The sequence below is a fragment of the Phasianus colchicus genome, chromosome 17 (genome assembly GCF_987193195.1).
Source record: "Phasianus colchicus chromosome 17, bPhaCol1.hap1.1, whole genome shotgun sequence".
Taxonomy (NCBI): Eukaryota; Metazoa; Chordata; class Aves; order Galliformes; family Phasianidae; genus Phasianus; species Phasianus colchicus.
Window position 1 is genome coordinate 9,726,359 of NC_143452.1, and position 27,893 is coordinate 9,754,251.

A 27,893-nucleotide genomic window follows, 5' to 3' on the forward strand; every position below is an offset into this window, starting at 1 on the left:
GCCGGGGAGCCCCGAACGGCGGCCCCACAGCCGCGGGCGGCGCCGCTTCGCCGCTCGGGGGGGCGCCCGGCCCCAGCGCCCCGCACCGCGGCCGCTGCCGCCGAGGTAAGCGCCGAGCGAGGCCCCGGCCCGGCCCGGCCCCGCCGCGGGGACCCCCCGCTCCCGCTCCCGTTCCCGCTCCTCCGGCCGCAGCCCGCGTCGCCATTTTGCCTCTCGCTTCCCCTCCCGGGAGCGCGGGGCCGGTGGCGGGACGGGGCCTCGGCGCAGCCCGGAACGGGGCCCGCGCGGGGGCGGCGGGCGGCGGGGCCCTAAGCGGGGTGACGGGGGCGGGGGAGGAGCGGGGAGGGGCCGGGCCGCGGGTCCGACGGGTCGGTGGGCCGCGGGGTGAGCCGGCCCTGAGCGTGGCCGGGTCGGCGAGGTGACGGAGAGGTGAGCCGGGAGGGAGGATGGGGGGCACGGCGACCGGGGGTGGAACGGCCCGGGCACCGAGGTGACGGGAGGTGGGGCGGCCCTGGGCGAGAGGATCCTGGCCGGGGAGCTGATAGGAAGATGCGTTGGCCAGAGCGGGAGGATGAGGGACCCGGGCACCGAGTGTGGCGCAGCCCAGGCCGCGGAGGTGACAGGTGATGGCGTGACCCAGGCGGGCCCAAGGAAGTGACAGCAGGACGAGCGTCCACCTCTGCTCACACCGGCGGTACCCAGCAGTGCTGTGACACAGTGATGTGACACGCAGTGATGTGACACGCAGTGATGTGACACACAGCCCTGCAGGTCACCGGGCAGTGGTGACACCGGCCGGTGGCTCCGGCCAGGGCTGCTCACTGTCTGCTGGGATTTTGTGTGTGTTTGTGTGTGTGTGTGTGCTTTTCCCGTTTGCTTTTGTGCCTGAGGATGGCCGAGGGGGAGGGACTTGCTAACGTGTTTCAAACAGAAACTTTCAAACCATCAAAAGCTTCACCCGCGCCCAGAAATAGGCACTTGGGTGAAGTGCAGTGGCTGGGTGCTATTTCTGTTCCATGCAAGTGATTTCCTGCAGAAGAGCCTCATAGAGGTACTAAGGGGAACCACTGGCCAGCGGGTGTTGCTGGGTTTGGGTGATGATGGTGATGCTGAAGGACCTCAGATGGACACCTGCAGCTGCACAGCCACCAGCTGCACTCAGAGCACTGCAGAGGGGCAGGGGAGGCAGCGACATCCATGGCATCTCCACAGGCATAGGGTGGCCATCCTTACCCCAGGGGTCACGTCACCTGCCAGGTGCTTCCCTCTTTGTGATTCCCCTTTCTCCTAAGGGAGCCTCTCCCCATGCCCAAAAGTTTCTCTTAGTACACAACGCTGAGCTCCTTTTGATGGCTGTCACCTGTGATGGCCTTGCTGCATCCCCATTCCCCCAGCATGCCACTCACCTCACAGCTCACTTGCCTTTTTGGCATTACCTCCATCACACCGAGCCATCAATTAATTATTGACAATAAGTGGAGCGAATCAATGGGTGACGTGTGCTGAGGTGGTTGCAAAGTGCTGGGATCGGGGGCACCACAGCATTCCCTGGTGCTGTGTGTGTGTGCTGCTGCTGGTCTACACTGACTGACAGGTGTTGAAGTGTGGAATCAGTTCCCCTTTTCCAGTTCATGCCAAATGTGCCAGGGGTCAGGCTGTGCCCAGCACCTCCTCGGGAGGAGTTGTGATAGAGTGAAGCTTGATCTGCAAAGATGCTGCAGCTGTCCCGGCCTCCCCCAGTGCATCCCAGCACCGCTCACAGCTGGGACCTGCCAATATCTGTTTCTCTCATCACCGGCTGCAAAATGCACCAAAACGCAGTGGAAGCATGGAAAGGCACACAGCACAGGCTGTTGGCTGGTGTCAGCGGGTATGACTCAAATCAAGTGAGAAGTTTGGATATGACTGAAGACAATGGGCTGATTTCTCCTTTCTGGCTCTGGGGCAATTCCTCTGGGATCCCCGGGGTTGTATTGATGGTCATGGAGTGGCATTTGGCTCTCGCTAGGAGGTTTATTGGCTTTTATTTTTCATTTAAGCTAAAAATTAGAGGGGAAAAAAAAATCAAAGCAGTATTTGATGGGGAAACAAAGAAGTTTCAAACCTCCACAACTGGCCAAAAAGGACCTCTCTGATGGGACAGAAGTGATCAGCAGTGATAGCAGGACTGCAGGTCCGGGATGGGAGTGCTCAGGAGCGATGCTCAGCCCCATGGCTGGAGCGTTAGGAAACGATGCTCAGCTCATCCCTTGCCCCTACTCCTGCCCATGCACTACTGCTGGGTGTGAACATGCGGGGTGTCTGCTCCCAGCAGGACCTTCCCTGCATGTTGTCCTTCACAAGTGGCACAGCAGGGGAGGGCACTGGCACATTTGTCCCTGTGGATGAGCTGCAGTTTGGGGAAAGACTGCAGGGACCCCACTGGGTGCCCACTCCCCGATGCAGCTCCTATCAAGATCTTCTGCTGCAGGAGTGCAAAGGAGTGGAATAAATGATTCCTGTGTTCAGCACCGAATGCCAGAGAACCTGTTGCCAAGAGTGGAATTTCTCATTTGATTTGATTAACCTTTGTGTCTGCACAAACAACCCAATATTTGTCACTGGCTGAACACTTGCTGGAGGAGTTTGCCAGCTCGTCTGGAAGCATCTGGTCTGCATGCCATGCACAGTTATGCTTTCCTGCACAGGAAGTCCCTGTTGCCACCTCTGGAAGGACACCTCAAGGGACAGCACAGTGTCCCACACTGTGATAGCAGTGCTCTGGAACTGGGGGCATGCAACCACCTTTTCCATGGTGTGGGTACAGGGAAGCTGCTCCCCAAACACCGCAATCCCACCGGGCACCTGGGCAGGGTGATTGGGGATGCTCAGGAGGCACATCTTTGGCTTGGATTGAGCTGAACGATGCAGATGAGGTTATGTGAGAGGCATCAGAGGCTGACAAGTCACATCTGTGTTTTAAAAAACATGTGCACGTGGGAGAGAAGTGTTAAGCAGAGGTGAAAAGAAGGCAGCAGGTGGCACTTCCTGCAGTCGCACTGCTCGTGTCTGGCTGAGCATCAGCATTGCTTCCCTGGCACTGTCCATGGTCTTCAGGCTGGGTGTGGCCATGGGAGCCAGCAGGACCCACTCCAAAAGCCCTGACACCCCTGGGGCAGGTTTGGTCCCTTGGTGCAGCTGGGCTCTGCAGCAAGATCTGAGTTGAGGGCTATAGCGCTGCATCCAGACCCTGCTCATTGGTCCCCAAACCCACACTTGCTCAGCCCAGCAGTGAATTTTGTCTGCATTGCAAGAAACGTTTACAAACCAGGCAGGCTGAGCTCCTCCTGCAAGGTGCATCCCTCATCCTGCTGCATTGTACCGGGCTGTACAGCCCACAGCAGTGCACCTGGGTGGCTCACTCCAAGCAGCTGTGTTATCTCCCTTCATTCAAGTGTGAGGTTTGGGTTCAGTGTCTGAGGATACTTGAAATGAACTTGGGCAGAAGCAGCCACTCCATGGCCTTAATCCTCCTGAAGCAGAGGGGTCTCCTGCTGGTTGCTTCTGCGGGGAGCATGACCAGGCCTTCCGTGATAATTTCTGATGTTCATTATTTATAGAGAAGCCAAATTGAATTATTAATACAGAAAATTTAGATAACATTAGCAATTCTCGGTTTATAACAGTTTCCCATTAATAAGGAAAATTGGAAATTTATCACTACATCTGTTCATTAAAACTCACTATTTTTTTTTTCCTTTTGGTGTCTTAAATGAAAGCATAGAAATAAACGAAGAGGAAAAGCCATTTACTTGTTACTTCTCTGGACGAAGCCAGCCCATAATTTTTAATAAAGTCTTTGCTGTTATACGTGGAGAGGAAATCAGCTCATCATGAAAGCAGCTTTTCAACCATGTCTTTTGCATTGCTCAGCCAGAGGACAGATACTCAGAAAGCTATCCTGTTTCTTCCCTTTGTGGGAATGCTTCAGCTGTCAGATTTCTAATTTCCCTCCATTCCAGCAGCTCTCCTTGCTTTCAGCATGTGTTCTTCCCAGCTCCATGTGACTTCTAATGCATCCCCTGCTTGTTTCAGAGATGGCGGATTCCTATGCCTGTAAAGGTGGAAGGAAGACTGCAGGTTCCACCAAACCCAGCAAAGAGAGCAGGGCAGAGGCGAGGCTGAACCCTCCAGCAGAGCTCCCCAGGCTGGGTAAGGAACTGCTTTTCTGTCTCTGAGTGTGGATGGGCTGCATCTGTCTAATGAGATGGGTGTCTCTAAGTCTATTTATCATGGTGGTAGCTAAATGTTATGTGAAAGGGTGGAAAGGCTGAAATGAGTTCAGCCATCTGCTGCCTCCCGTGTCATACCCCCTGGATGGAGCTCCTCGGGGACCCATGCACTGTCGCTCTGATCGATGGTGGATTTCACTGTTCAGGCATCTCCAGACTCAAGGAGATTTTCTCCTGTCTGCTTCTGCTGAGCGGAGAGGCTCTCAGCCCCTCTGTGGGGCTCACATGTGGCTCTGAGCACGGAGAGTACGTGCACCCAGGGTTGGTGGCATCTTATCAGCGCCTTAGAAGTAGAGCAGACTTCATTTCAGCCCTTCGTTCTGATTTACTTGGACCGAAAGTGATGCAGTGGAGTGAAGAATGATGAAGGTACCTTGTTGCAATATCTGGGAAAGTGCTGAGGGTGGAGACAAGTATAGGAATTCCCTTTGTCAGGATAAATAAGGCTTAATGCTGTCCCCAACTAGCAGCTGGTCAGTGAGGGCATTGAGAGGCATCTGGACTGGGAGCTTTCATGCACTTAATTGACGTGAAGCATTACCAAAAGTTTTGAAACTTGTGGAAGTCGTAGAAAGGAAAGAAGAGCTGTGCCTAAGGCAAGCTGTGGCTGTGGGCTTGCTGGGCTGTTAGATAGGGGTGTGCTCTTCTGGCCGCTCAGGGATCTTCTGAATTGGGGTTATTTTGAAGCATTTAGGAGAGAAAGCACCTCCAAAAAAGGAGAGGAATAGCAGTTAACTATTGTATTGTGAGATTATGTGGTTCCCAGCTCATAAAGTCCCATGATGTGCAGTAGCTCCATTTCACCTGGAGGATGAGGTCCTTCCCTACATAAGCACATAGGAAAAGCCTGGGTGTGTGGTCTGAGCGTGCACGTAAGAGCAAGACTGAAAATGCAAGAGGCATAAGGCAGGTGTGGTGAGCAAGAGTCCTCAAAGCCACTCTATGAGAGTTTTGGAATGAGCCCTGCAATGCTGCTCCGAAGCCTGCAGTTTGGGGGAGTGAGCCTGCAAGGTCTTCCCTGCAGCTCTGGAGCAGTGAGGCTGCCTTGCAGGGCCAGGTGGGCAGCTTTTTAGGAGTTTTTATTTTCCTTAGAGGTTGCTGCTGCGTTGTACACGTACAGCCAGCTCTTGTAGATGAGGCCTTCTGAGTTAGTGGGATTCCCGAGGGATGCAGCATCTCCAAATGATGCCTTTATGGGTACCAAAATGAAGCAGACCAGCTGGCTCAGCTTCAGAGGGCTGGGAAATAAATGAGGAAATTGTCTTGCTTGCTATTTTACCTCTGGCTGCTGGGGAAGAAGGAATGAAAATGGAGAGACCTATGGTTTTGGCAGGGCTTCTGTAGGTAACTGGATGGCTTTCTATTTGAAGCATTTAGGTGAGAGAGCATCTCTCTCACTTACTGAGAAATCCAGGATTGGCTTCAGAGTGCCACCAGTGCCAGGCTTGGAGCTGAGCTCTGGTTGCTCAGGAGCTGGGACCATTGCTGGCATGCCTTCTGGCCTCTTCTTCATATCTGATTTTCACCAGGGAAGGGTGTTTTATATATTGAGTTAGTTGAAGTTTTTAATTTCAGTTACCCTCCGCTAGCTGTTTCGGGTTTTCTTCTCTGGGATGCTTTTTAGCTTAGTTCTGTTGTCGTAGCAAATGGCTTTCATTCTCAATCCCTCTCATTAAGCCCTCTCAGACCTCAGTCTGAATGTTGTGCATGAGACTCAGCATCACTTAAAGCATGACAATGTAAGGAGCCTTGCAGCCATCTCTCCATTCAGGTGGGTCTCTTACAGCCATGCTGACGCTCCGCACGTGTGCTGCTTGCCTCCAGAGGAAGAGTTGGCAGTGCTTTGATCGCCTTGCTTTTGACCAGGCAATTTTCATTCCTCTTGCTTGTTACTTTTGCTTCCTCCTTTTGAGCTGTGCCAACAAGTGCTTGTGCAGGCAGATTTGTACATGCCCCAGTAGGGAGCAGGGTAACAACACGGCCTGAGCTCCCGGGCCTCTCCTTTGTCCATGTGTTGGCTTTTGTACAATTGCAGCCAAGCTATGAGTCGTGCTGAAATCTATGTCAGAAAATTGCCATTTCTATTTCCTGCTATTTCCATCACTTCAGTTCAACTGCCTGACCTCTATTTTCAGAAATTGCCCTGATTTGGAATGTTTCTCTTAGCAATTGTTAGACTCTAAAAGCAGAGCATAAGGAGAGGGACTGAGCAGCACAGAGCACCCATGGTGCCAGGGCAGTCATGCGGCACCATCAGCACTGCTGGGTCCTCTGGGAGAGGCTGCTTGTGCTGTAGTTCTTCTGAGCCAGGGGGGTGTGAGCTGGCTGCCAGCACTCTGATGGTGGAGATAAACCTGAGCATGTGTCAGGTGAGCCTGGAATTGTCCTAGTGAATAGATCCCCTGCCCAGAAGCACCTCACCAAGGCTCTCCAGACCCACAGGGTGACAGCAGAAGGATTAAAGGCTCCAGCTAGGAAGGATGAAAGTTAGAGTGTTACAGTGGATTGATTTGAGAAACTTCCTCAAACTCTGCATACAAACCCTGATGAAAGTTGTCATGGTGTTTGTTCCACTTGGCTCAATACCTTCCTGTTGCAAGTTAGGTGAAATCAGGACTTTGCTGTCCTTGTGAGTCTCAGTGTGCAGTCTGGGACTTGGCACAGTTGTGCCCCACACCACCATGTTGGGAAGCTCATGATCTCTCTGGCTGTTTGGAAGTAGTGACAACATCGCAGCATCTGGCTGAACAGAGCAGGTTTCTGGATGGGACAGTGAGAGTTTGCTGTGAGCACACACAGCCATGGCCCCTCACAGAGGTGTCTGTGTCACCTCTCCTCCTGGTCTGAGCCCCTCCAGGCACAGCCTTACTTGTCCTTCACCCCTGCCATTCCCATTCCTGATGCTCCCCGTGGAAGTCAGTGTCCTGCAGCCCCAGGGCAGCTCAGCCCCACCAACCATGCAGAGTGAACAGGGGATTTCTGTGTTCAACAGCTGCTTCAGCGCACAGATTTCTTTTGCTAAGTAGCATAGTTATAGAAGGATTTCCATCTGACTCAAATGGGAGTATGGCTTTCAGCTCTGCTGAAAATACTCAATGCTATTCTTCTGCAAATTAATGGAGAGCAGTATGCAAACTGCAGGAAAAGCTGGACCGTGCTCAGTCACCTCCTGCTCAGGTGTCTGCAGGTGCATGGACTTTGCACTGAGTTGCAGGGAAGCTGGAATTGCCTTCAGAGGGGGATCTGCATCTTGGGCAGGACAGTCCAGAGCCGGGTGGACACCATGGGGTAGACTGGGCAGAAGGTGACTTGTGCTACATTTGTTTGCAGGAAATGCAACCAGTGACAAAACCGAGGGCAAGAAGAAAGGACGACCCAAGGCCGAGAACCAGGCACTGAAAGACATCCCTGTAAGATCCCGGATGTGGTTCTCTGCCTCTGCCTTGCTCCCTGCACCACCCACTACAGTCAGCCCTGCTCTGTTAAACCTTCCTTTCAGGTGGTTTAGTCTTCAGAGCAGCATGTTAGTGTGCTTAGCAGGATCTTGGGTCCTGTATCCCCTCTGTGTGAGTGCACAGCATCGCTAAGCACCCTACAAAACCCTGGTGGGGAACAGTACCCCTTCAAACTCCCCTTCCCAGTGCTGTTCCCAGATGAGCTCATTTCTCTTGCAGCCACCTCGGGTTTGGCTAACGATCAGGGAGCACTGGTTGATTTATTCCCCCTAGAATCTTGCAGTTTAATTCCAGCACACCGGCGTGGACAACGCACAGAGCAGTTAGTCGTGAGGGAATGGGCACAGTGTGATTTACCACCCAAATGAAATGTGGGGTAGTTAAATCACCCAGGCAATTTCTGGTCTGATTTATTCCCCAGCCTGGCTGGGAGCATGCTGTGTGCCTCGGAGGCACAGCAAGGTAAATTCTCAGGGGAAACTGAGAGCCTGCAGAGCCTGCAATGCATGGCCCCATCCCCATGTCTTTCACAGGTGAGAGGGAGCACTGAAACCATTGGGAGGGGACTGGGAGTGGACAGGGATGATCAGAAGTCCCATCTGTGCCCCTGGACCTCTCAGAACATAGTGGTGCACCCCCAGGCACAAGGTGCTCATCGCTCAGCTGCGTCTCTCATCTCTCCTGTTCCCAGCTCCCACTGATGAACCAGTGGAAGGATGAATTCAAAGCCCACTCCAGGGTGAAATGCCCCAATTCAGGCTGCTGGCTGGAGTTTCCCAGCATTTATGGCTTGAAGTACCACTATCAGCGCTGCCAAGGGGTAAGGAGACCAGAGGGCCATGTATCATTCCCAGTGGCCTTTTACATTGCAGTCTACAGGGTAAAGCTGCTCTCAGGCCTTATACCCTATGAGAAACATGGGATGAATATTGGGAGGACAAAGATGGGCCAGGGACAGGCTGGAAGGTGCTTACAAGTGGGTCACTTGTGATTTTGGAGGGAATGTGGGCCTTTGGGAACTGCTATGAGGGGAAGGGTATTATTACACACTGTGTCCATAACTGCATCAGAAAAATCCTGGCTCTGCTGAGGTCTGACATCCACGCCCACCTTTCACTCCCTCTCCACACAGGGCGCAATCTCGGAGAAGCTGACGTACTCGTGCTCGTACTGCGAAGCTGCTTTCAGTTCCAAAACCCAGCTGGAAAAACATCGTCTCTGGAATCACTTGGACCGACCAGTGCCAGCCAGCAAAACAGAAAACAAAGTGCAGAAGGCCATTGGGAAGAGCAGCGGCAAGAAAAGGTACCGGGCTGCGGCTGGGCTGTGTGGTAGTGGCATAGGAATGGCTGGAAGCCTCCATTCCCGTGGTCTGGGATTAGGAGTGGGGAGAAGTGTCAGGACATGTGTCTTTCAACCCCTCTTTAAACAAGCCCTCTGTGCTTTGCCCTAGAGCTGCTGAGAGTTCAGCTTGCCCCACCATCCATCCCAAACAGGCAAAGACGGAAAAAGCCGTGTCCCAGGATCATGCTGAGAATGGCGAATGCCCGGCAGAGAGCCGGGAGAGCAAGGAGTTTCAGATCGCCGCAGCCGAGGCAATTGCAGCTGCCACCCCCACAGCAAAGTCCTCGAGTGGCAAGGATGGCGGGCAGCAGGGGGGCAGCCAGGCCTCACTGCAGGAGGAAGACCCTGAAAGGATGAAGCACAGTAAGATTAGAGCCTGGGGCTATGCTGATTCAGGAGCCCAGGGGAGAGGGTTCCCATGGGAAGGGTCAGGGTTGTGATCCAGTGAATGCTGCTGAAGGTTTCTGGATGTAATTAAACCTTTTTTTTAACATCCTGCTAATTTGCTCCCATGGTTTCTCGCAGCAGTGAGTTTCACTGTGAGTTAAAAACAGGTAGTAGCTATAGTAGAGGTATTTCTGTAGTACCCGTGGGGTTGGACATGGATTGAATTACTGCAGCATAGCGAGCTGCTTAGTCAGCTTCTCTATCCTGAGTGTGGCATTAAACCAGGCTGAGTGACAAACACATTTTCCTTACCTGTTGGGTGTCAGGAAGCTCTTACTAGCACTGTGTGGCTGGCAGACAGGGCTGGACTGAGCCAGGCCATGGTTACCCCTGTCATAGCATGGGTTTGCACTGCTTGCAGCTCCCCAAGTGAACCAGCACCAAATTCCTTAGCTTGTGAGGCTCTTGGCACTGGACAGAACCCTTGGCTTCCGTCATTGAATTGGCCTTAGATACTATGACTTCTAGTTTTGTGGTGTGTGAAGCAGAATCCTGTTAGCGTTCACTAGGCTGCCTGCTGCATTCAGCATCTCCTTTATTTCATAGTGGTAAAGGCTTCCTTGGGATGAACCCTTTCCTCCTGACATGGAGTGTGTGTACAGCCCTGGCCCTGGGACAGCTGAAATCCACCTGGCAGTAAGGGTATTTGACCAAATCTCTCTCTCTGTTTCTCTCTTTTGAGTCAGGAAGGAAACAGAAAACTCCTAAGAAGTTTACGGGGGAGCAACCGTCCATCTCGGGAACATTTGGATTAAAAGGTAACATGGATGGATCAGCTGTGGTCTGTAGTATCTCTCTGGGACGTTTCAGGGAGAAGCTACAGGACATTTCAAGCCCTTTCCCTGAGAGCCTTCCCTATGGTAGAAGCAAAGGGGGAGCCACTGTGCACAGAGATGTCATGGCAGAGGAACTGGTGCCTTTGACCATAAGAGAGTTGGAAAAGAAAGGAAATGAAAGGCAGTAACATTGTTATCATTGATACCAACCCAATCTGCTCTTCCTGGGAGCCTTTCCTGGAAAATGAGGAAGAGAGGGAAGGACCTGGTTAAGTCTGTAACACAGAGTAAAGAGCTGCTGGCACCAGTGAGCTGTGAGGCAGGCGATCTCTGGCTTGGGATGCCACAGTATTGCCAGTGGAGCTGAAAATGATTTCTGCTGAGTAGAATGGTGACGCATCCATTCCTCAGACTGTCTCCAGTGCTGGTCGCCCACATTACAGAAAATGAATTCAAGGGGGAAGAGATGCGTTGCTGGGATCTTTTCTGAGAGGAGACTCAGAATTTGGCTTCTTCAGCTTGACAAAGCAAGAGTGAGTGGGACTGTGGTCGTGCTCCATCAGCACACTCAGCTGGGTATGGAGGGAGGAAACCTGGAACACCCCCAGCTTGAAAGCAACTGGATTCGTGCTGGCTATGAAACTCATTCAACTGAGGAAATAAAACATGCGTTTCTAGGCACTGGAGGAGGCAGCACCTTCCAGTACAAGTCCTGGGGGAGAAGCACTAATGGCTTTGAAGGAATTAAACACACTTACCAAAGAGCAGATGGGATGTGGTCTCTGTGATTTCCTGTCCTCTGGCTCCTGGGAAGTCTGGGTTTGTTTCCCTTAACTTCCCCGCAGAGACACTGCCACAGACTGAAATGTCTGCTGTGGGTTCCTTGTGAATAAGCCCATTCCCCCATGGCCTACTGCCTCAAATGGAAACTGAAATAGAGCAGGCATTTCCCAGTGTCCCTGTGGCTCAACATACCATCTGTAACACAACAAAGTTTGTTCCCTGGGAGCAAGGGTGCCACTAAGGTCATGGGGTGCTGTTTCTGCATGTATGGAGAGCCCTGCTTTCGAGTCCCTCTCCCAAATCATTCTTTCAGAGCCCTTTCTGGTTTGCAGGCAGCTCAGTGACGGTTGCCACCAGCCAAGTGGACTGTGCTAGGTTTCTTCTTTCTTCTTCCTGTGTTCCTGTTGCCAGGTCACCTCTTCTCCCCTTTTGTCCTTCCTCACTTTCCCAGAAGCCAGGAGGACCAGGAGAGACCTGTGTCCATCATGACAGTTGTGTAGAGAGCTAGTGGTGAGAGGTCCTGTGGGATATGGTGTCTGGGAACCCAGTTCGCCCAGTTTTCTAAAAGGAATCTTCATTCTTTGGAGGAAGCACTAGGTCTTTCCAGTGCAAGTTCACCAGCAGGAGCATCCCTTTTATATCTTGAACTTGCTGTTCAATTGCCTCTTTTGGTTTATTGCAGAATGGCCTTTTGCCTTCTCTCCAGGATGTCTTCTTCCTGGTCTCCCTTGCCAGAAGCAATCTATCTGCTTTGCCATGATGTTTCTGCAGTTCCTAAATTGTGAGGATTGAGAGAAATGATTATTTCAGTTTACAGAGCACCACATGCTAATTATAACATTGTCTGTTATAATTGCGGATGTGGTCCTACACGTACAGCCTTGCCAAACCTACACCTATCTCACTGTACCTATGCAGAAGTACAGGTATTTTTCCTGCTATGTGTAAGGTGGTCTGATGCTATTAAAGCAAGTGTTGAACAAAATCCCTTCTTTCTACAGGTCTTGTAAAAGCAGAGGACAAGGCAAAAGCCCATCGAGCCAAGAAGCTGGAGGGGGGCACCAACATGGAGGAGCTGAAAAAGAAACCTCCAGGAGCTGGTGTGAAGAAGGAAGCAGCTGTACACCTACCAGCAGGTAAGGCTGGTGGAGGCAGAGCAGAGGCAGCAGCTCTGCATGCAGCCTGGCTGCTTAGCAGCTCGGTCCTCTGCTCTGCACTGTGCCTGCCCACCTGCACAGCTTGTGATCCCTGCATCTCTCCTGGTCTGGCAGCCTCTGTGCTGAATGAGTTTTCTTGCAGGTTTGTGAGCAAAAGCAGAAGCTAGATCCAGCACAAGACTACGAATAGGAGCAGATAGTTCCTGCCCTTTTGAGGTGTAGCAGGCTGACCTTAGTGTCACAGCTGACATCCTAAAAGTAGTCACTGTGAGGATAGATGGGTTCACTGTAAGTGCTGAGAGTTAGCAGCCAGATCCTGGTTCCACCTGGCTTCAGTGTGCTCACAGTTCAAAGCAGCTCCTGGGATGCTGGCAGTTTTGTAACTTCATCTCCATGAACAATGCCAACATATAACTGACTATGACTCTGTCTTCCTGGAGCCTCCAGGGTGCAGCCTACAACCTAGCACAGGCTGCCTTTCCCTGGGAGCTCTGACAGCAGGAGGAACGCAGGATGTGCAAGATAAATACAGCTGCAGTACCTTGCACTGGTTTCAAATTTAAATAAACGACTCTGTGATCTCACAGCCATGCAAAAGCATCCAAATAAACAGACTTGGCGGATTTTATTCAGACCAGGCTTCCCTTGCATGAAACCCAGCACAGTTCTGCTGAGAACACGGCATGAAATCTGGATCTGGGTGCAGGTTTTGGCTGCACGTATCCTTTATTGTAGGTGTTTTTAAGCTGGACCTGGCCATTTAAATAAACACACCCCTGGAAGACAACACTCCCCTAACAGCATGTGTGTCTGTTGGGAAAAGAAATGCCAGAGAAGCTTTCCAGGCACACATCTAAATGGAGCCGAGGCGCTCACCTTTGTTTCACTTCCGCTAATTGTTTTATTTGGCAAGAGGGAGTTATTCTGAGCAGGGCAAGTTCAGGTGATGAGAGGCATTGTAACTCCCAGTAAGCAGAATACCAGCAGGGAATAGAAATGTGAAATACCACAAAGTGCCAGCAGGTCATGTAACCCCACATCAGTGACCCGTTGGCCCTGTTTGCTGCAGCTGCAGGAGCAGAGGGACAGGCATGATTTACACATGCATGATTTCTGTCCAGCTTTGCTTTGGCCTGTGCATGTAAATATCTGTCTTTTAAACATCACAAACTTTCCTGCTTCAGTACCTTTCAACATGACCAACCCAGGCTTATGGGTGCTCTCTGCTTGTCCCTGGGTGTCACACCTCCCTCCTCTCTCTCACCAGCAAATCCCGAGGACCAGTGGCAGCGGGAAATCAGTGAGAAGGGAGAAGTTGCCTGTCCAACCTGCAGTGTTATAACCAGGAAAACCATCGTTGGGCTCAAAAAGCATATGGATGTCTGCCAGAAAGTAAGAGCTTGCCATACTCAGTCACACAGATCTGGATTTTGGAGGGGATTGGCTGTGTGCATGCGCTGCTTTTAAATGCGTATTGGTATTTCTAAAACCAGTTCTGGGCTGTGGCTGATAGAGCACTTGCTAGTCGTCTTCAGAGAGCTGGCTGCCTCACTTTGATATACGAATTCACAGGGGGATATGGACACCTAATTCTCATCAATTCAGAATCCCTTTGTGGTCTTGGCCCCTTGTTGCCATATCTCCAGCAGAGTTGGGTATTTCTAGTAGCTAAATGAATAGTTTCAAGGCTGGAGAGATTGTTGGGGTTGTCTCTAATCTGGCCTCCTACAGAGCCCTGGCTACAGGATTTCGCTCTGTGTTATGCCTTGCATCAGGCCAGATAAATTGTGGTTGAATGAGAGCATGTCTCAGTGAGATACCAAGCCTGAGTGTGCTCAGGCAGACTGTTGAGATGCAGGAGTTTAGTAATGGTGCGGTGAAAAATTGTCTCTCCGCCACACCACCATCCATCAGAGCAAAGGATTACGTCTTCATCCATCACCTGGTGTGGTGCAGAGCCATTGCCACAGAAAGCCAAACATGGGAGCCATGGGATCAATGCCTCCCACTCTGAAAATAACTTTGCTCAGCTTTGATTCCACATTCATTTTCTGTAAATGCTTCCTCAGCCTGTGCCTCACTATTTATATGGCAGTGAGAGGCTATTATCCCTTCCAAACCATGCATTACATTGATGCCAAGCAGCGTCCTGCCTCTGCTAGTGTCCTGGCTTCAGTGGAATGGAGATCTTGGCCATTTTATCTCTTATCTCTGTGCTTTCCAAGCAGCTCCCTATCCAGGCAGGCTCCGCGTGGGCTGCAAGGCTAGCCAGCCTGCCGAATGCAGATCTTTGAGAGCCATCAGGCCTGTCTTCCCCTCTATAAATAGACATGTGGGTGTTAGCCGAGGAATTGGGGCTTGCACAGCCTGCCAAGCTTAGTGGAATCACAATGGCCTTCAGAACCAGACCTGCCTAAAAGGGCACACCTGTGCTCCGGCTGTGAGAACAGACACACCAGCCCTGGTGGATTTGCAGACTCCTGCTGTAGGAACGGCTGTGCCACTCCTTTTTCCCATGAGGCACAGTCACTCCTGAGGTAACTGTCACTCAAGGAGCTGGGGTGCTTCACAGCATCCCTGCCAGAGCAGTCTGTGGCCCAATAAGGACAGTCTCCGTGTGTGGCTGCAGTTCCACTTCCCAGCAGCATCTCTGCAGTGAGCCTATGGAATAGCTGTGCCTTGAGCTACTCCCATCAGAAATGAGTCTGGAGTGCAGGCACCCTCTCCATTTGTTCTCTGCTGTAACATTAGATTGAAGTATGCCTTCTTTCCTTAGATTATGGAAAGGAAATAAGGGATAGGAAGGGTTGCAACGTGCTTGGATCTGAAGGAGTTGAGGGCAGGTATGTCCTGCCAGCATCCCAAGTGAGAGAGTTTATTAGGATATGAACGTGTTGTGTTCTTCAGTGTTAACCAGAGCAGTAAGCCCTACAGTGACTGGCACTGGCATCTGGTGAGTTAAGGCTCTTTTAGCATTGACCTTGTTAGGATTGGTGATGCGATCTGGAACAAGATTAACCCATCAGAGCAGAGGTACAAGTGAGTCATTTCCAGTTGGCTACTGTGAGGTTTCGTTTTCAAGAGCTCCAGGATGAAGAGGGATTTGCAACTCCGTCTGCATTCCCCTTCAGCTTCTAGGCCAGGTTTGAATGAATGGTCTGTGCTGAAGGTGGAGCATCCTCCAGACAGGAAGAGCAGGAACAACCACAGCCATCCCAATGCAGTCTCCCTGCTGAGACATCCTGTCTCCTAGAGCTCAGAGCATTCCCCTGTTGAGTCAATAAATTCTTGTACTTGCCCCAGCAAAAGTCATCACTCGCTTACTCACTTTCCAAGATCCCCTTCTGCATCAGTGTGTGCATCATTCAGGAGACCAAGCTGGGTCAAACAGTGGAGTAACATGAGAAGTGTATGTGTGACTGTGTCCTGCAGTGTCTTAATTGTAAACAGTTCAGACACCCAGAAAGCACATCATACACCAGCATCTGTCATGGTTAATAGGGGCTTTGCAGAGAAGAGGCTCTCACATGTCAGTAGATCAAAGCTGCTTCTCTGTCCTGACCCTCTCACAGGAAGACACCAGGTCCAGATGTTTCCAGCCAGTGGGGTTTAAATCTACATGCAAAATTGAATGTTTTCCAAATATTGGGGCACATGGGTTTGATAACAGCATCCAAATTACAGAGAGATCCAGGCCAACAAAGAGAAAGCTGAACTGCAGGCTCAAACTGGGTCGGGAGGACGGGGTGCTGAGTTGTCTGCTGGGTCCCACCACTGGTACTGGTGCAGCAGTGGCTGCCCATGGGGCTCACTGATGAGCAACCCTTGGAGAACTGAAGGTGTCGGGGCCTCCATGGTGACTTGCCTCTGATTCCTTCAGCTGCAGGATGCCTTGAAGTGTCAACACTGCAAAAAGCAGTTCAAGTCCAAAGCTGGGCTGAATTACCACACCATGGCTGAACACGTCAGCAAGGTAAGAGAGCTGAGCAGCTCTCATCTCACACCTCATTTCTCCTCTCTTCCTAAAGATGCACATACAGAAGAGGAAGCAATCAACTCTCCACTTTCCTTTGTCTTTACAAAGGAGGGATTCACAACACCATCTCTGCAGTGTCCTGCATGCTGCTTAGTCCAGATGATAGCCTTACCCTTGCTAAGCAAAGCCATTCATTCCCAGGCAGCTAGTTAAACTAATGTTGATCCCTGGGAAAAGACCAGAGAACTGGAAAAATAAGACAGGAATTCAAATCCCAGAATGGGGGAAGATTCAGAGTATGGTGAGGTGGATTTTGAGTGGCAAAGCTCTGCCTCCAAAACTGTGCCCACACACCCAGCACTGATGGGTTCTGCTTTGCACAAGTCTCAAAATCCGATGTTTTGCTCTCCACCGTTTACATGAGAAATAGCAATAAAATTGGTTGTGAACAAAGTCTGGCAGGCAGCTATTTTGGTGCTGTGCTTAACAAGCCAGTTGTGTCTGCCTGTGAGATACCAGGGCAAGGCATAACCATATTTCTACATGTCCCGTGCTTACCAGTTGTGACTTGTCTTTAACCTGTGCATTCATCTCCTGCTCTTTAGCCTGGCTGGTGCCTTCTTTGCTCAGGAACTGCTCATTCATTTCTCAATTAACCCTTTCAGTGCAAACACAGAAAATGCATGAGCAAATCTGGTGTTGAACAGCAAAGGCTCAAAGCAGTGGGAGACCTAGCGCGAGGTTCACAGCTGCAGTGAGGCAGGGCTGTACCCCCCACTCCTGGCACAGAGGACATGAGTAAATGGTTGACTCTGTCGCTTCTGTTACTTCCTTGTTTCCAGCCTGTTCCTGTGGAAACCGCTGCCCTTGGTGAACAGGAAGAGCGGGAAAGGCTGAGGAAAGTGCTAAAGCAGATGGGAAAACTGAAATGCCCCAATGAGGTATAAGAACGATTCCTGTTTCTTGTTCTCTGAGAAGATGGAAGGAGTGAGTCCCAGTGCAGAGGGGACGTGTGTCCTCTGGGCATCCCTTGGTGTGCTCTCGACTTTGCACACGATTCTGCCTTAGCTCAGCTGTCCCTGTCCCTGTCCCCATCCCCATCCCTCTGGCTCCCAGTAGGAGGGTGGCAGCAGAGCGGGTTGAGGAGCACTGAAGTCCGAGTTCTGCCTCCTGAACCCAGCAAGGGGCACAGGGCTGCTGGTGTTGTCCTGGGCACAGTGTAAAAATCAACCGAACAGCACCAAAATGGTGACAGGGCGGTTGCAGACAAGTCACGAACAGGTAACAGGGGCGTGTGGCTGAGGTTTGTCTCTGCAGCTGGTTTGCTCTCTGCGTAGCATACTTGGCAATGCCTGCCTGCCACTCGCTGCTCCCTGCCCGCCGTCTGTCTGTCTGTCTGGGGAGCCCTGTCTGTGTGTCAGAGCAGGGCAGGTAGCACGGGGCACTGGGACTGCTCCCTCTGCCTCTCCGTGTCACTGGGGCTGGTGATCCCCCGTGTCTCAGAGGGGTTTGCAGAGCAGGACGTGTCCCAGCCGTGCCCAGATCAGTGGCACCGTAACCGCTTCGTCACAGCCCTCCCTCACCCCTCTCTTTGCCCCACCTCTGCAGGGCTGCGCAGCCAACTTCTCCAGCCTGATGGGCTACCAGTACCACCAGAAGCGCTGTGGGAAGCAGCTCGCCGAGGCTGACAAGCCTGTCTTCAGCTGCCCACACTGCGGGAAGAAATACAAATCCAAGGCTGGCCACGATTACCATGTACGGTCAGAACACCCGGCCTCAGTGAGCCCCCCGGACACCTCCGCCGCCCGAGAAGTGGGGCCATCCCTCCCTGGGGGTGACTGCAGAGCTGCAGAGCCTGTGGGCAGGAGCGAGCCGGGCAGAGCCGGGCCAGGCAAGGCAGGTGCAGACGTCAGACTGATGTTGTTCTCTCCATTCACGTTACCATGCGTGTGTGTGGCACCATGCGGTTTAGGTGGGGAGCAAGCAACAACCCTCCCCACTCCTCTAAAGCAGGAAGCTGTTTTAAAGTGAGGGGAGAGACCAGCAATTCCTCTATCCTCCAGCCAGCTCTGTGATTGCAAAACAAAGATCAGACTGTGTCCTCAGGGCCAGCTACTCACAAGCCCTGGAGTGGTGGGATCCGTCCCTGGGGAGCATCCTTTTCTGTTCTGTTGATCCCTGCTAACACTGTGTCTGACTCTGATAACCCTGTAACTAATAAATGGGGATGTTTGTACACATGTGAAGGCCGAGAGTATGGAGGAATGCCATCAGCCCAGTGCTCAGCTTGGCTGGCAGTGGGAGGAGGCAGTTGAGTGTGTGCCTGTGGTCCCCAGCTTGGGGTGCTGATGTTTCTGCAGCCGTCTCCGGCACACTGCAGGTTGGCAAACACATAACCTGAACCTGAGTATCCGCATCCCAGGACTGGAGCCCACCTCTTCTCCCCTGCTCATAGCAATATCTCTTTTGCAGCCACCAGAGGAGCCAGAGGTGAAGCCAGAGCCCCCCCCCATAGAGGATTTTGAAAGGACCCCGAGTGGCCGCATCCGTCGCACATCGGCTCAAGTGGCCGTCTTCCACCTTCAGGAGATAGCAGAGGATGAGCTCGCCAGGGACTGGACCAAACGGAGGATGAAGGACGACTTGGTACCCGAAACTAAGCGGGTAGGAGGATTTGCTTTCTCCTTGTTTCGGGCTAGGTGTACACAGAGATCCAGGAAGGGCAGCGTGGCCCCAGGTGGCTGAGCCCTCACGTCTTGTATGCCGTGTATTCAGTGAATTAGCAGTGATGGTAAATGTATTGCTGAGCAGCCCACCTAGCAGTGGAAGTGCCTTTTCACTACTGCAGCCTGTCATGTTCTGTCCTGCATTGTGTGGTCTTGGCATATTGTCCTGCAGAGGCACTGAGCTCACTGACATGCAGCAGGCAGGCAGGAAACTAGCACACAAACAAATTGGCATCATTCTTATGTGTCTTGGCATCTCCATGAGGTGCCCAGCTTAGAGAAGGATCAGGCCGTGGTGCCACCACCCGTCTTGGAGCAGAATTGGAAGGTTTAGAGCTAGTGCTCACTAAACACTTTTGATTTCCCCAATGTGTTTCCAGATGACTTCAGCTGTAATGCATTTATAGCATAAAAATAACCAAGCCCAAAGGAGCTGTTTCATTTAAAATGCTCTGCAGTCCTCAGGGAAGAGAGGTGTTGTGCTGTCCTTCCTCCCTTCATGCATTCATTCTTCTTTTCCTCCTTTCTATTGACTTTGGGTACTGGACACCAGACCTATGCGTGAGTGTACAAAGACATCGGAAGGGTTTCAGCCCCTGGCACAGCTGCACCATGACATTCCTTCGTGCTTTTTATGAGATGTTTCACGTTCAGAGTCTGATTGTTTTATGTGAGCCCCACATCACTGCTAAGAAAACAACACGCAGGGAGGATGGTGGAAGCAGACTGGGGTTGAAGACGAGATAGAGGGGAGTTGGACCAGATCCCAGGTGGCAAACAAGGCCCTTGGTCTGAAGGAGTGCGACCCTGAGCCCTGCACATGCTGCTGTCCCTGCTGTCCCCAGCTGTGCCGGGTTTGTGTTGCACAGACAAATTTGAGGTCAGTGCAGGGAGCAAATGCGTGTGTAGCTGTGAGTGTCTGTCTCTGGGCACGTCTTGCAGTGGCTGTCACGTTTCCTTGACAACACTCTCAAATATCAGCTGCTCAGTCTGTGCCATCTTTTCTTGAGGCGCAGTGCTGGGGGAGGTGGGAGACAGTGGGAGCTCTGTTGGGTCCGGCACTGCCGAGTAGCGCCTTGCATCACTCAGGACCAATTTGTGTTTAAAAGGTACTTCAGTTAAGTGTATGGAAGAACATCCCAGCATCCCAAATACAGCCCCAAAATAGCTGTTTCCTCAGGATCAGCTTCAGCCGTGCTGGCAGAACTGTTCTGCAGTGGGTCCAGCCCTGGACTACACAGGAGCAGAGCTCAGCATCCCTATATCCCTGCATCCCTCTGCATTGCTCCAGCACTGCTGCTGAGCACAAGCTGTGGCAGTCCCTCCGAGGGATCTGACAAACCCACAGCCGCTGGGGCTGCAGAAAGACAAATGCAGGCTAACCATGACCAGGGCAGATGGTTCCCAGCACACCTCCACCTCTTCTTCCCACGGGCTGTTTCCAGCTGTTGGATGCATGCTGCTGACCCACAGGCCCCTCGCTGGACCCACGGAGAGGTGAGATGTTGGAGGCCAGCAGCAGATTGCCGCTGCACCAATGCCATCTCTGCAAGATCTGCGGCATCCCAGATGGATCGATGCTTCCCAGCTCCAGGCAACACCCAGCGATGGTTGGATGTGCTGCTCACCATTTGCTTTGGAGCTCTGTCCCCAAGCTCCCAGTGACCCACTGCAGCCCTCATGCCACAGCTGGTCCTGGCCGGGAAGGGATTGTGGCTCCGGATCCCGTTGGTGGCCCATGGTGAGATGCATTCGCCTTTTCCCAGGAGGGTGGATTCCTTCGCACCAAAGCAATGGCATCAGAATAAACGATTGCTGTTCGGATCCCAGGCCCTGCAATGCCTTCATTCTGCACTAACCAAATCCAGCACTTCTAAATATACACTGGAGTCTTATTTTCTCGCGCTGATCTTTATTTGCCTCTGGATAAGCTGAAACAGATGGGGTATTTCACAACGGCCGCTTGCTGAGGATGTCAGATGGGGAAGGACACACCCCTGCTGCTTTTCTGGGAAAAATCCCCTTTCAGAAGCTCCGTGAAGATGTTGCTGTTCCTCTGAATCTCGTCTGGCCTTTGCTGGAGCCATCTAGCACCCTACCCACTATACCATACACCTACCCACTGTAAGGCTCAGCTCTGACCCAGTGCTGCTGCAGGAGGATTCCAGCTTTGGGCAGGAGGAGCGAGAGGTTGGGAGTTACCTCTGCCTGGGCTTTGCAATCCCTGTCTGCAGGGGAATGCCCTGACCCTTTTTGGAGGCTGGCTTCAGAGAAGCAACCCCGTAGAGAAGAGGAGAGATGGAAGAAAACACTGTGGAAACTCAGCTAGGTCATGGTTTGATGCTTCCTCTGCATCCCTGTGAAGCAGTTTGTGCTCTCAGAGGTTTTTAGAGGAAGGATGTCTTTTTGCCACAATGAGCTCTGGCCCCATACCCTGGTCCTTCCTGGACTCTTTAGGGAACAGTTTGCTTTTGTGCTTGCTCCTGGAGAGAACTGCTTGCCTGCTCTACTCAAGCTGCTTTAGACTGCTGGGTTAATGAGTTATTAATCGGTGACAGCTTCAGGTGAGGTGCCTCATTTCTGGTTGCAGCGAGAAGGGAAGGTCTGGTCCCAGCTGAGCTCTGTGCCAGAGCTGTTGGGTTCATGTGGTGGATGAGGTGGGGGTGTGTGCCCCCCATCCCCAGCCTTTGGGGTCTGCTCATGGCACAGGATCTGCATGGCACTGCAGTGCCAGGCTGCTCTCATGCACGGCCAGGCAGGCCAGGGCTGTGAGTGCTGGCAGAGTCACTGCTCTCAGCAACGGGCTGGTGTAGGCCAGTTTGAAAGCTGGAGGGCAAAAGTCATCTGCGGGCTTGAGTCTTTAAGAAAACCCCATACTGGAACCAGAATACATTCTAGACCAGAAAAATCTGGCTGAGATCTATCTCCCAACACAATGGCTCTGCAATCCCCGCAGAAGTCCTGGAGCTGGGCTGAGCCCTGCAAACTCATCTCACTGGTGGGCCGAGCCAGATCCCAGTGCAAGGTCGGGTGAGGACCACATGGGGGACCTGTCCTTCCTCCCTGCCCTCTCTTGAGAGCTCTGGCTGGGTGGCAGAGCTGCCCTGTGCATTGCAGCAGCTTCCGGCCCACCACCGACTGTGCTTTGGCTTTGCCTCCAGGATGGAATGAGCTGTGGTTTCCATGGGGCAGGAGCACGGGGCGATCCGAGGGGCTGCGGACCCCGTGCCGCGGCAGGTCTGTTCGAGGGGAAGATGTTGGCTGAGGCCGAGGCAGAACACATGGTTCTCATTTGTCGCAATATATTTTGGGGAAGGGGAGAGCTGTCTAGGGAGCAGAGAGGATGGAAATATGAAAGTTAATTAAATAAAACTGTCAGTCAAAGAGAACGAGCCTTCCCACCCTAGCATCCTTCAACTGTTCAGGGGAGATGGGCCGTGGCCAAAACCAGTTGTAGTCGTTTAATGATTTGGCCATGAAGATTTTCACTTACGGGCTGTTTGAGGAAAATAAATGGTAGAAAATAAAATATTCCATGCCTGGGGCTCCTTCTTAATAGAGACATAAAGATGGCTTTGACATTCCTAGAACCGCAGCGCCCTGGGAAGGCATGGGGTTTGCATGTTATTGTGCAGTGCCTGTTGGAGCGGAGCGGGGAGGGATTCTTCTCTGCAGTGGGATCCGGAGCAGCAGAATCCGCATCTCTGAGCATCCCCCCCCACCTCCTCCTTGGGGACACGCAGAGGGAGAGGTTGTTGCTGGGGCTGTGTGCGGTTACCATTAATGTTTGCTCATTCATGGGATTGATTGGCTTTTAATTAAGGAGGCCGGCTGGCATCCCAGCTCTCAGCATCAATGACAAAAAGGGAGCCCTGTGTTCTCCGCCGGAGGTGGCATTGCCTTCCCCGAATGGTTGACGAGCACCATCCCAGTGCTTCAAAGAGCTCTGCTGGCATCCTCGTGGCTGCAGAGCACGACAGAACCACAGCACACCAGGCCTTGGGGCATATTTCCACATCCATCCTTAGTAACGTCCCTACCGCCGTTTCGCAAGTCCCTTTGCCCCTTCTCCCTTCCCTGGCTGCGTGCCGAGGTGAGGGCAGAAGGGACCTCCTGGGTTGATATGACAACATCTACTGCCAAACCTCCCCATCACCAGTACCTCAAGCTCAGTGGGAAGGAGGAGGAGGTTTTGGAGCAGCACGCTCAGGGTTGACCCAGCTGGACAAAGGCAAATCTGCTGCTTATCAGCACATCCAGGAAAAGTCACAACTGGGAAAGAAATACAGCCAGCCACCTCCCTGCGTTGTCAGAAACGGGAGTGCAGAGTTTGACGTGCACACTTGGATAAAACAGCTTGGGTTTGCACTTCTCTGCAAGCGCGGTTTGTGCGCGTCTCCTCTCCGGAGAGCAGGAATATATCAGTGTGCCAGTAGAGCTGCGTGGCCCTAAAGCTGCTCAGGTGCCTGCACCCACTCACTGCGACCTGTAAGCTCACCCTGCCATGCTCTGCCACCAAGCAAGCTGGGAGTTCAGGGCATGATCAGCATCCCTGCAGAGCTCCTGTTGGCACACATATGGCCAAGGGCAGCTCTGTGCTGCGGCCCCCATGGAGCATATACTCACAGGTAGGGCCATGTGCCACGGCGGGCACTGGGCACGAGGTGCCACAGCTGCTCCTGTGTGTGCTGAACATGCAGAAACAGAGTGGGAAGGGCCAGCCCGCTGTGCTAAACCTCCAAGTCACTAATAAAGTAGTAATTAAAAGCACTTGGGAAGAGCTGCCCTGCCAGGAGAGGCAGAGACACAAGAGCCTTTCATTGTTTAATAGGCTCTGCTCATTAATGGGTGGAAGGCAGCCATGGAGGCTCTTCAAACTTGGCATCATTCCCTCTGCCCAGTGTGCAGGGCTGTTTGTTCTGTGGATTATGAAACATGGCCGAAGGGCAGCTGTGACATAGGGCACCAATAGCACAGGGTCTGGCCCCATGCAGCAATGGGGTATGTGCCCAGGGAGTAGGAGCACGAGAGACTTGTCACCACAGAGGTGGCCACGGTTCTTGCCCTGCTATTCCTGCTGTCCTGTCCCTCCACTGGTGGAAGGAGAGCCACTCCCAGGGGGTGACATCCTGTAGGGCAGCTTCCCAAAGCATTTTTGGCCCCACTTTACTTCCATGGTGGGGGCAAAAGCCATTTGGTTTTGCCCAAGGACTCCACCAAGGATGGGACCGGTGCGTGCCACTCCAGTAATCATCTCCCACTGTTTGCAGCTCAACTACACCCGGCCAGGACTGCCAAAGCTGAATCCAAGGCTGCTGGAAAGCTGGAAGAATGAAGTGAAGGAGAAGGGCCACATCAACTGTCCCAATAATGTGAGCATCTTTTCTCTTCTCTGGGCCAGTCTGGTTTTGCTCTGCAGGAGTCAGGGGGAGTTTGGGGGGCAAAAATCCACTAGTGTCAGGTTCTTATTGGTTACTGCTCAGCCCCTGGCACTGGGGTCAGGCTGCACCATGTGCTTTGGGCTCTGGAGCTGCTTGTGGGGAGCTCTCAGCACCAGCACTGGGTGAAGGCTGCACAATCTGTGCTAAGCCTTTTTCTGCACAGAACCTGCTTTTCCCAGAGCAAAGCTGGAGCTGATTTTAAGTCTTTTTATATGTTCTTTTTTTTCTTTTTTTGAAGTGCTGGGATAGGCAAAGGCCTCCAGGACATGGTATGTGTGCTCCATCTCGCTGTAAAGCACAGCCTTGGCCTGAGCTCGCAGGGAGATGAACTCCACCCTCGTGCTGGGCCATTGATTTATAATCTGAAACAAAGCCTTGGTAATGGGAAATTTGAACGAAACTGTTACCACAAGGCCGAGGGAGACGCGCTGCCTAATTAATGTCATACACAGGCACTTTGAAAAGACGTTGCTCAGAAACTGGTCATGCTGCTGCCCGGGTGATTTCTCTCCTCCATTAAGCGTCTGCTGTGGCTCCAAGAACTCCTGTAGCCCAGCAGGACCTCCTGACTGCTCCCAAATGTACGTTTTTCACGGAGACATTTAAGGGAGACATTTTTCAGCTTGTTGTAGAAGGATGTGGCCACATGACTCCCATTAGCACTAATAGGAAACGTGTGACCGGAGCCCTGGGTGCCTCGCAGAGCATTAACCTCATGCTGCTCAGCCCAGACCTGTGGCCTTGCTGGCACAGCAGGCTCCTGGACGTGGGATGGAGGAAAGTACGGAGATGAGGGATCATGACAAAACCCCTCCTCTGTTTGTTTCTGCAGTGCTGTGAAGCCATTTACTCCAGCGTCTCGGGGTTGAAAGCTCACCTGGCCAACTGCAACAAGGTAGGTTCCTCATTTCACAGCTTTGGCTCGGTGGTGAGGTTGGTTTTGTCCTTCCATGCCCACGGCTCATCTGAGAGTAGCATTCCTAGGGACAATGACATGGGTTAAAGGACTGTGACCACATCCCTGTGGCTTCCAGCCAGCACTGGGAGGGGTGGAAGCTGCCTGCAGTGCCCTGGTTGAAGGCAGGGCATGAGCTCTGCAGAGAGGGCAGGCTGAGTGTCACTGCTTAGCTGTGGCACTGCTGCAGCCAGAGCCCAGCACCGTCCTGGGCAGGATCACACCCACAGCCACGGTGTAATGTCCTGCCCAGCAGAAGTCACAGAGAGGACTTAGCAAAAACCTGAGCACTGGAGGAGAGCTGTCTCCTGTGCAAACCCCAGAACAACGCACAGCAGCCCCTGCACAGCTCCTGCAGCTCCCAACTCATCTGTGGCTGGGGCCAGCACCTGGCATGGGACTCCGGTTGCCTGCAACCACTGCGGGAGGAGTGCTCAGCATAGGGGACTGGGTAAGAGCTCATAAAGCTTTATACCCTGAAACATTTCCAGCTGCAGCTTCCATTGAATGTAGCTTCCAGGAGGCAGCTCCAATAAATACCCCATCGTTATTAAAAACACTAACTCCAGCACTCCTCCAGCACTAGCTGGAACATCAACCCCTAATGAGATCATTTAGAAAGTGGGCTGCAGAGATCCGGCAGAAGAAGCGGTATTCATCCAGGATAAAAGTGCAAGCTCAGGAGGCTGTAGCAGTTCCTTTGCTGGCATGCAGAACCAGCAAATGGTTTCTGGGAGAAAATGGAGCCTTTTTCCAGCTGCCGTTGTTGTCAGTGTTCCGGTGCTGTGCACAGAAAGCAGCCAGCAGTTGGAAGAACATTTTTTGTAAACATACAGCTGCACCGCCCAGGTCAGGTGAGCCTGGCATGGCCCACAGCACAGCTGGGCACCAAGGGTGGAGGAGGCTCCCAGGCACCGCCCCACCCTCAGATGGGTCAAGATGATCTTGACATGAGGATTTATGGGGCCAGGCTGCCCGCATCCTGCCTGTCTCCCAAACGGGAGCCCTGTCTGGCTGCAGATTTACGGCGCAGAGCCAGCTACGGGGAAATTCCCACGGAGTGGATATATTGCCTGGAGAGGCCCATCCATAAACCCCTCGTCAATAGAGAACACATTATCTCCCCCGAGTCGTGAACTGCGGCAGAGCAGGGAGATCAGTCATCCCCAAAAGGACTCTAATGACAGAAATCCAGCAGTGGCTGCATCTCCCCGCCGGCATAAAAGGAAAATTAGGTGAGCCTGTCGGACATAAATTAGCTGAGGGCTCAGTCCCAGTAGATCACAGATCTGCTGACAGTGAGGAAATGAGCCCATGTGGCCATGTGGACACACACCATGTCAGTGCAGCACCAGCAGAGCTATGGCTGCTGCACGGCCAGCACACACTGCATGTGGAGCAGAAGGTGCAGTTGTGGCAGTTCTGGTGCTTCAGAAATGAACGTTTCTTTTCTGTTGCTTCTGGGTTGAAGTGTCAGCCTGCTTTGGCTGGGAAGGAGAAGGGGAGGGATGTGTTGGCTCTGCATGGGGTGTAGCAGTGTGCTCTGTCTTGCAGGGGGAGCACTCAGTGGGCAAATACCGCTGCCTGCTGTGCCAGAAGGAGTTCAGCTCTGAGAGTGGGGTCAAGTACCACATCATCAAGGCTCACTCGGAGGTAAGAAAGCTCCGGGGCCACTTCAGGTCCCTGCCATGCACTCGTGCTGGCTCTTTCCTTCTCCATCAAGGAGCAGAGCACGGCAGCTCCCATCAGTAGTGGTGGCATGGTGGCATGGCACAGACTTGGCATCCCAGGCTGAGGGGCTCTGTGTCCCCAACACCTACAGGCTGATGCCAGTCTGGCTGCCCTTGGGGAGGTGACAACAGTGGGGCATGGAGAGGTGAGAATGTGGGGAAAGAGGGCAGGAGGGTCCTCAGCTGATGTGGGTCAGGGGTGCCAGCCCAAGGCCAGTCCCTAACCACCTCTGTTGTAACCCTGTGGACACAGAACTGGTTCCGAACCTCCTCAGAAACTGCCCGGAAAAAGAAAAACAGAGAGCAGCTTTCATCCAGCAAGGAGGAAAAAAAAAAAAGCACAAATGGGAAGAAAAGAGGGAGAAAACCCAAGGAGAGACCTCTGGAAACATCGTTGAAGAGCAGAGAGAGTGTGGCAGCAAAGACTAATCACAAGAAAAGCCCTGAGCACTGGGAGGGCTCCCGATGCAGCTCCGATGGGGATGAACGTGGCCCCAAAGCCCCCAGCCAGCGCAAGGGGGGAGCCAGCAAGGTGCCCGAGAAGTGAGCATTCAGAGACTCATCTGCAAGGATTCGTTTACAGCCCAGGGTAACAGGGTGGGGGTCGCTCCCAGTTTTCCATCCCCCCCCCCCCCCGCCTTCCTTTCCCCCACCCTTCTCTCACCCCCCCCTTTTTTTTTTTTACAAAAAAAAAAAGTCAAAAAAGTCAAAAAAAAAAAAAAAAAAGACAGAAAATACCAATTAACCACTTTAAGCAAATCATGGACCTTGTTTCACACTGGAAAACAAACAGGATTGAGCAAGCTGGACCACTCTCGCCCCCTCTGCCCAT

General features: G+C 52.5%; 1 protein-coding gene across 9 annotated transcripts; it reads left to right on the forward strand.

The window, feature by feature from the left end:
* ZNF512B (zinc finger protein 512B) lies at window positions 1-27,725 on the forward strand. Of its 9 annotated transcripts, none has more exons than XM_031589547.2 (17): window positions 1-105; window positions 4,075-4,191; window positions 7,602-7,681; window positions 8,418-8,546; window positions 8,859-9,031; window positions 9,180-9,433; window positions 10,204-10,275; window positions 12,078-12,212; window positions 13,501-13,625; window positions 16,114-16,206; window positions 17,052-17,150; window positions 17,818-18,105; window positions 18,682-18,873; window positions 24,206-24,307; window positions 25,209-25,271; window positions 26,886-26,984; window positions 27,315-27,725. In XM_031589547.2, exons 2-17 carry the CDS (start codon window positions 4,077-4,079, stop codon window positions 27,606-27,608), a joined length of 2,313 nt encoding a protein of 770 aa, XP_031445407.1. In that variant the 5' UTR covers window positions 1-105; window positions 4,075-4,076; the 3' UTR covers window positions 27,609-27,725. The 9 variants fall into 9 exon arrangements, with proteins under 9 accessions (XP_031445407.1, XP_031445448.2, XP_031445431.1 ...); XM_090152265.1 differs by lacking the exon at window positions 1-105 and adding an exon at window positions 325-429; XM_031589588.2 differs by lacking the exon at window positions 1-105 and having other exon boundaries at window positions 323-4,191; window positions 9,223-9,433.
* Window positions 27,726-27,893: the final 168 nt, after the last annotated feature.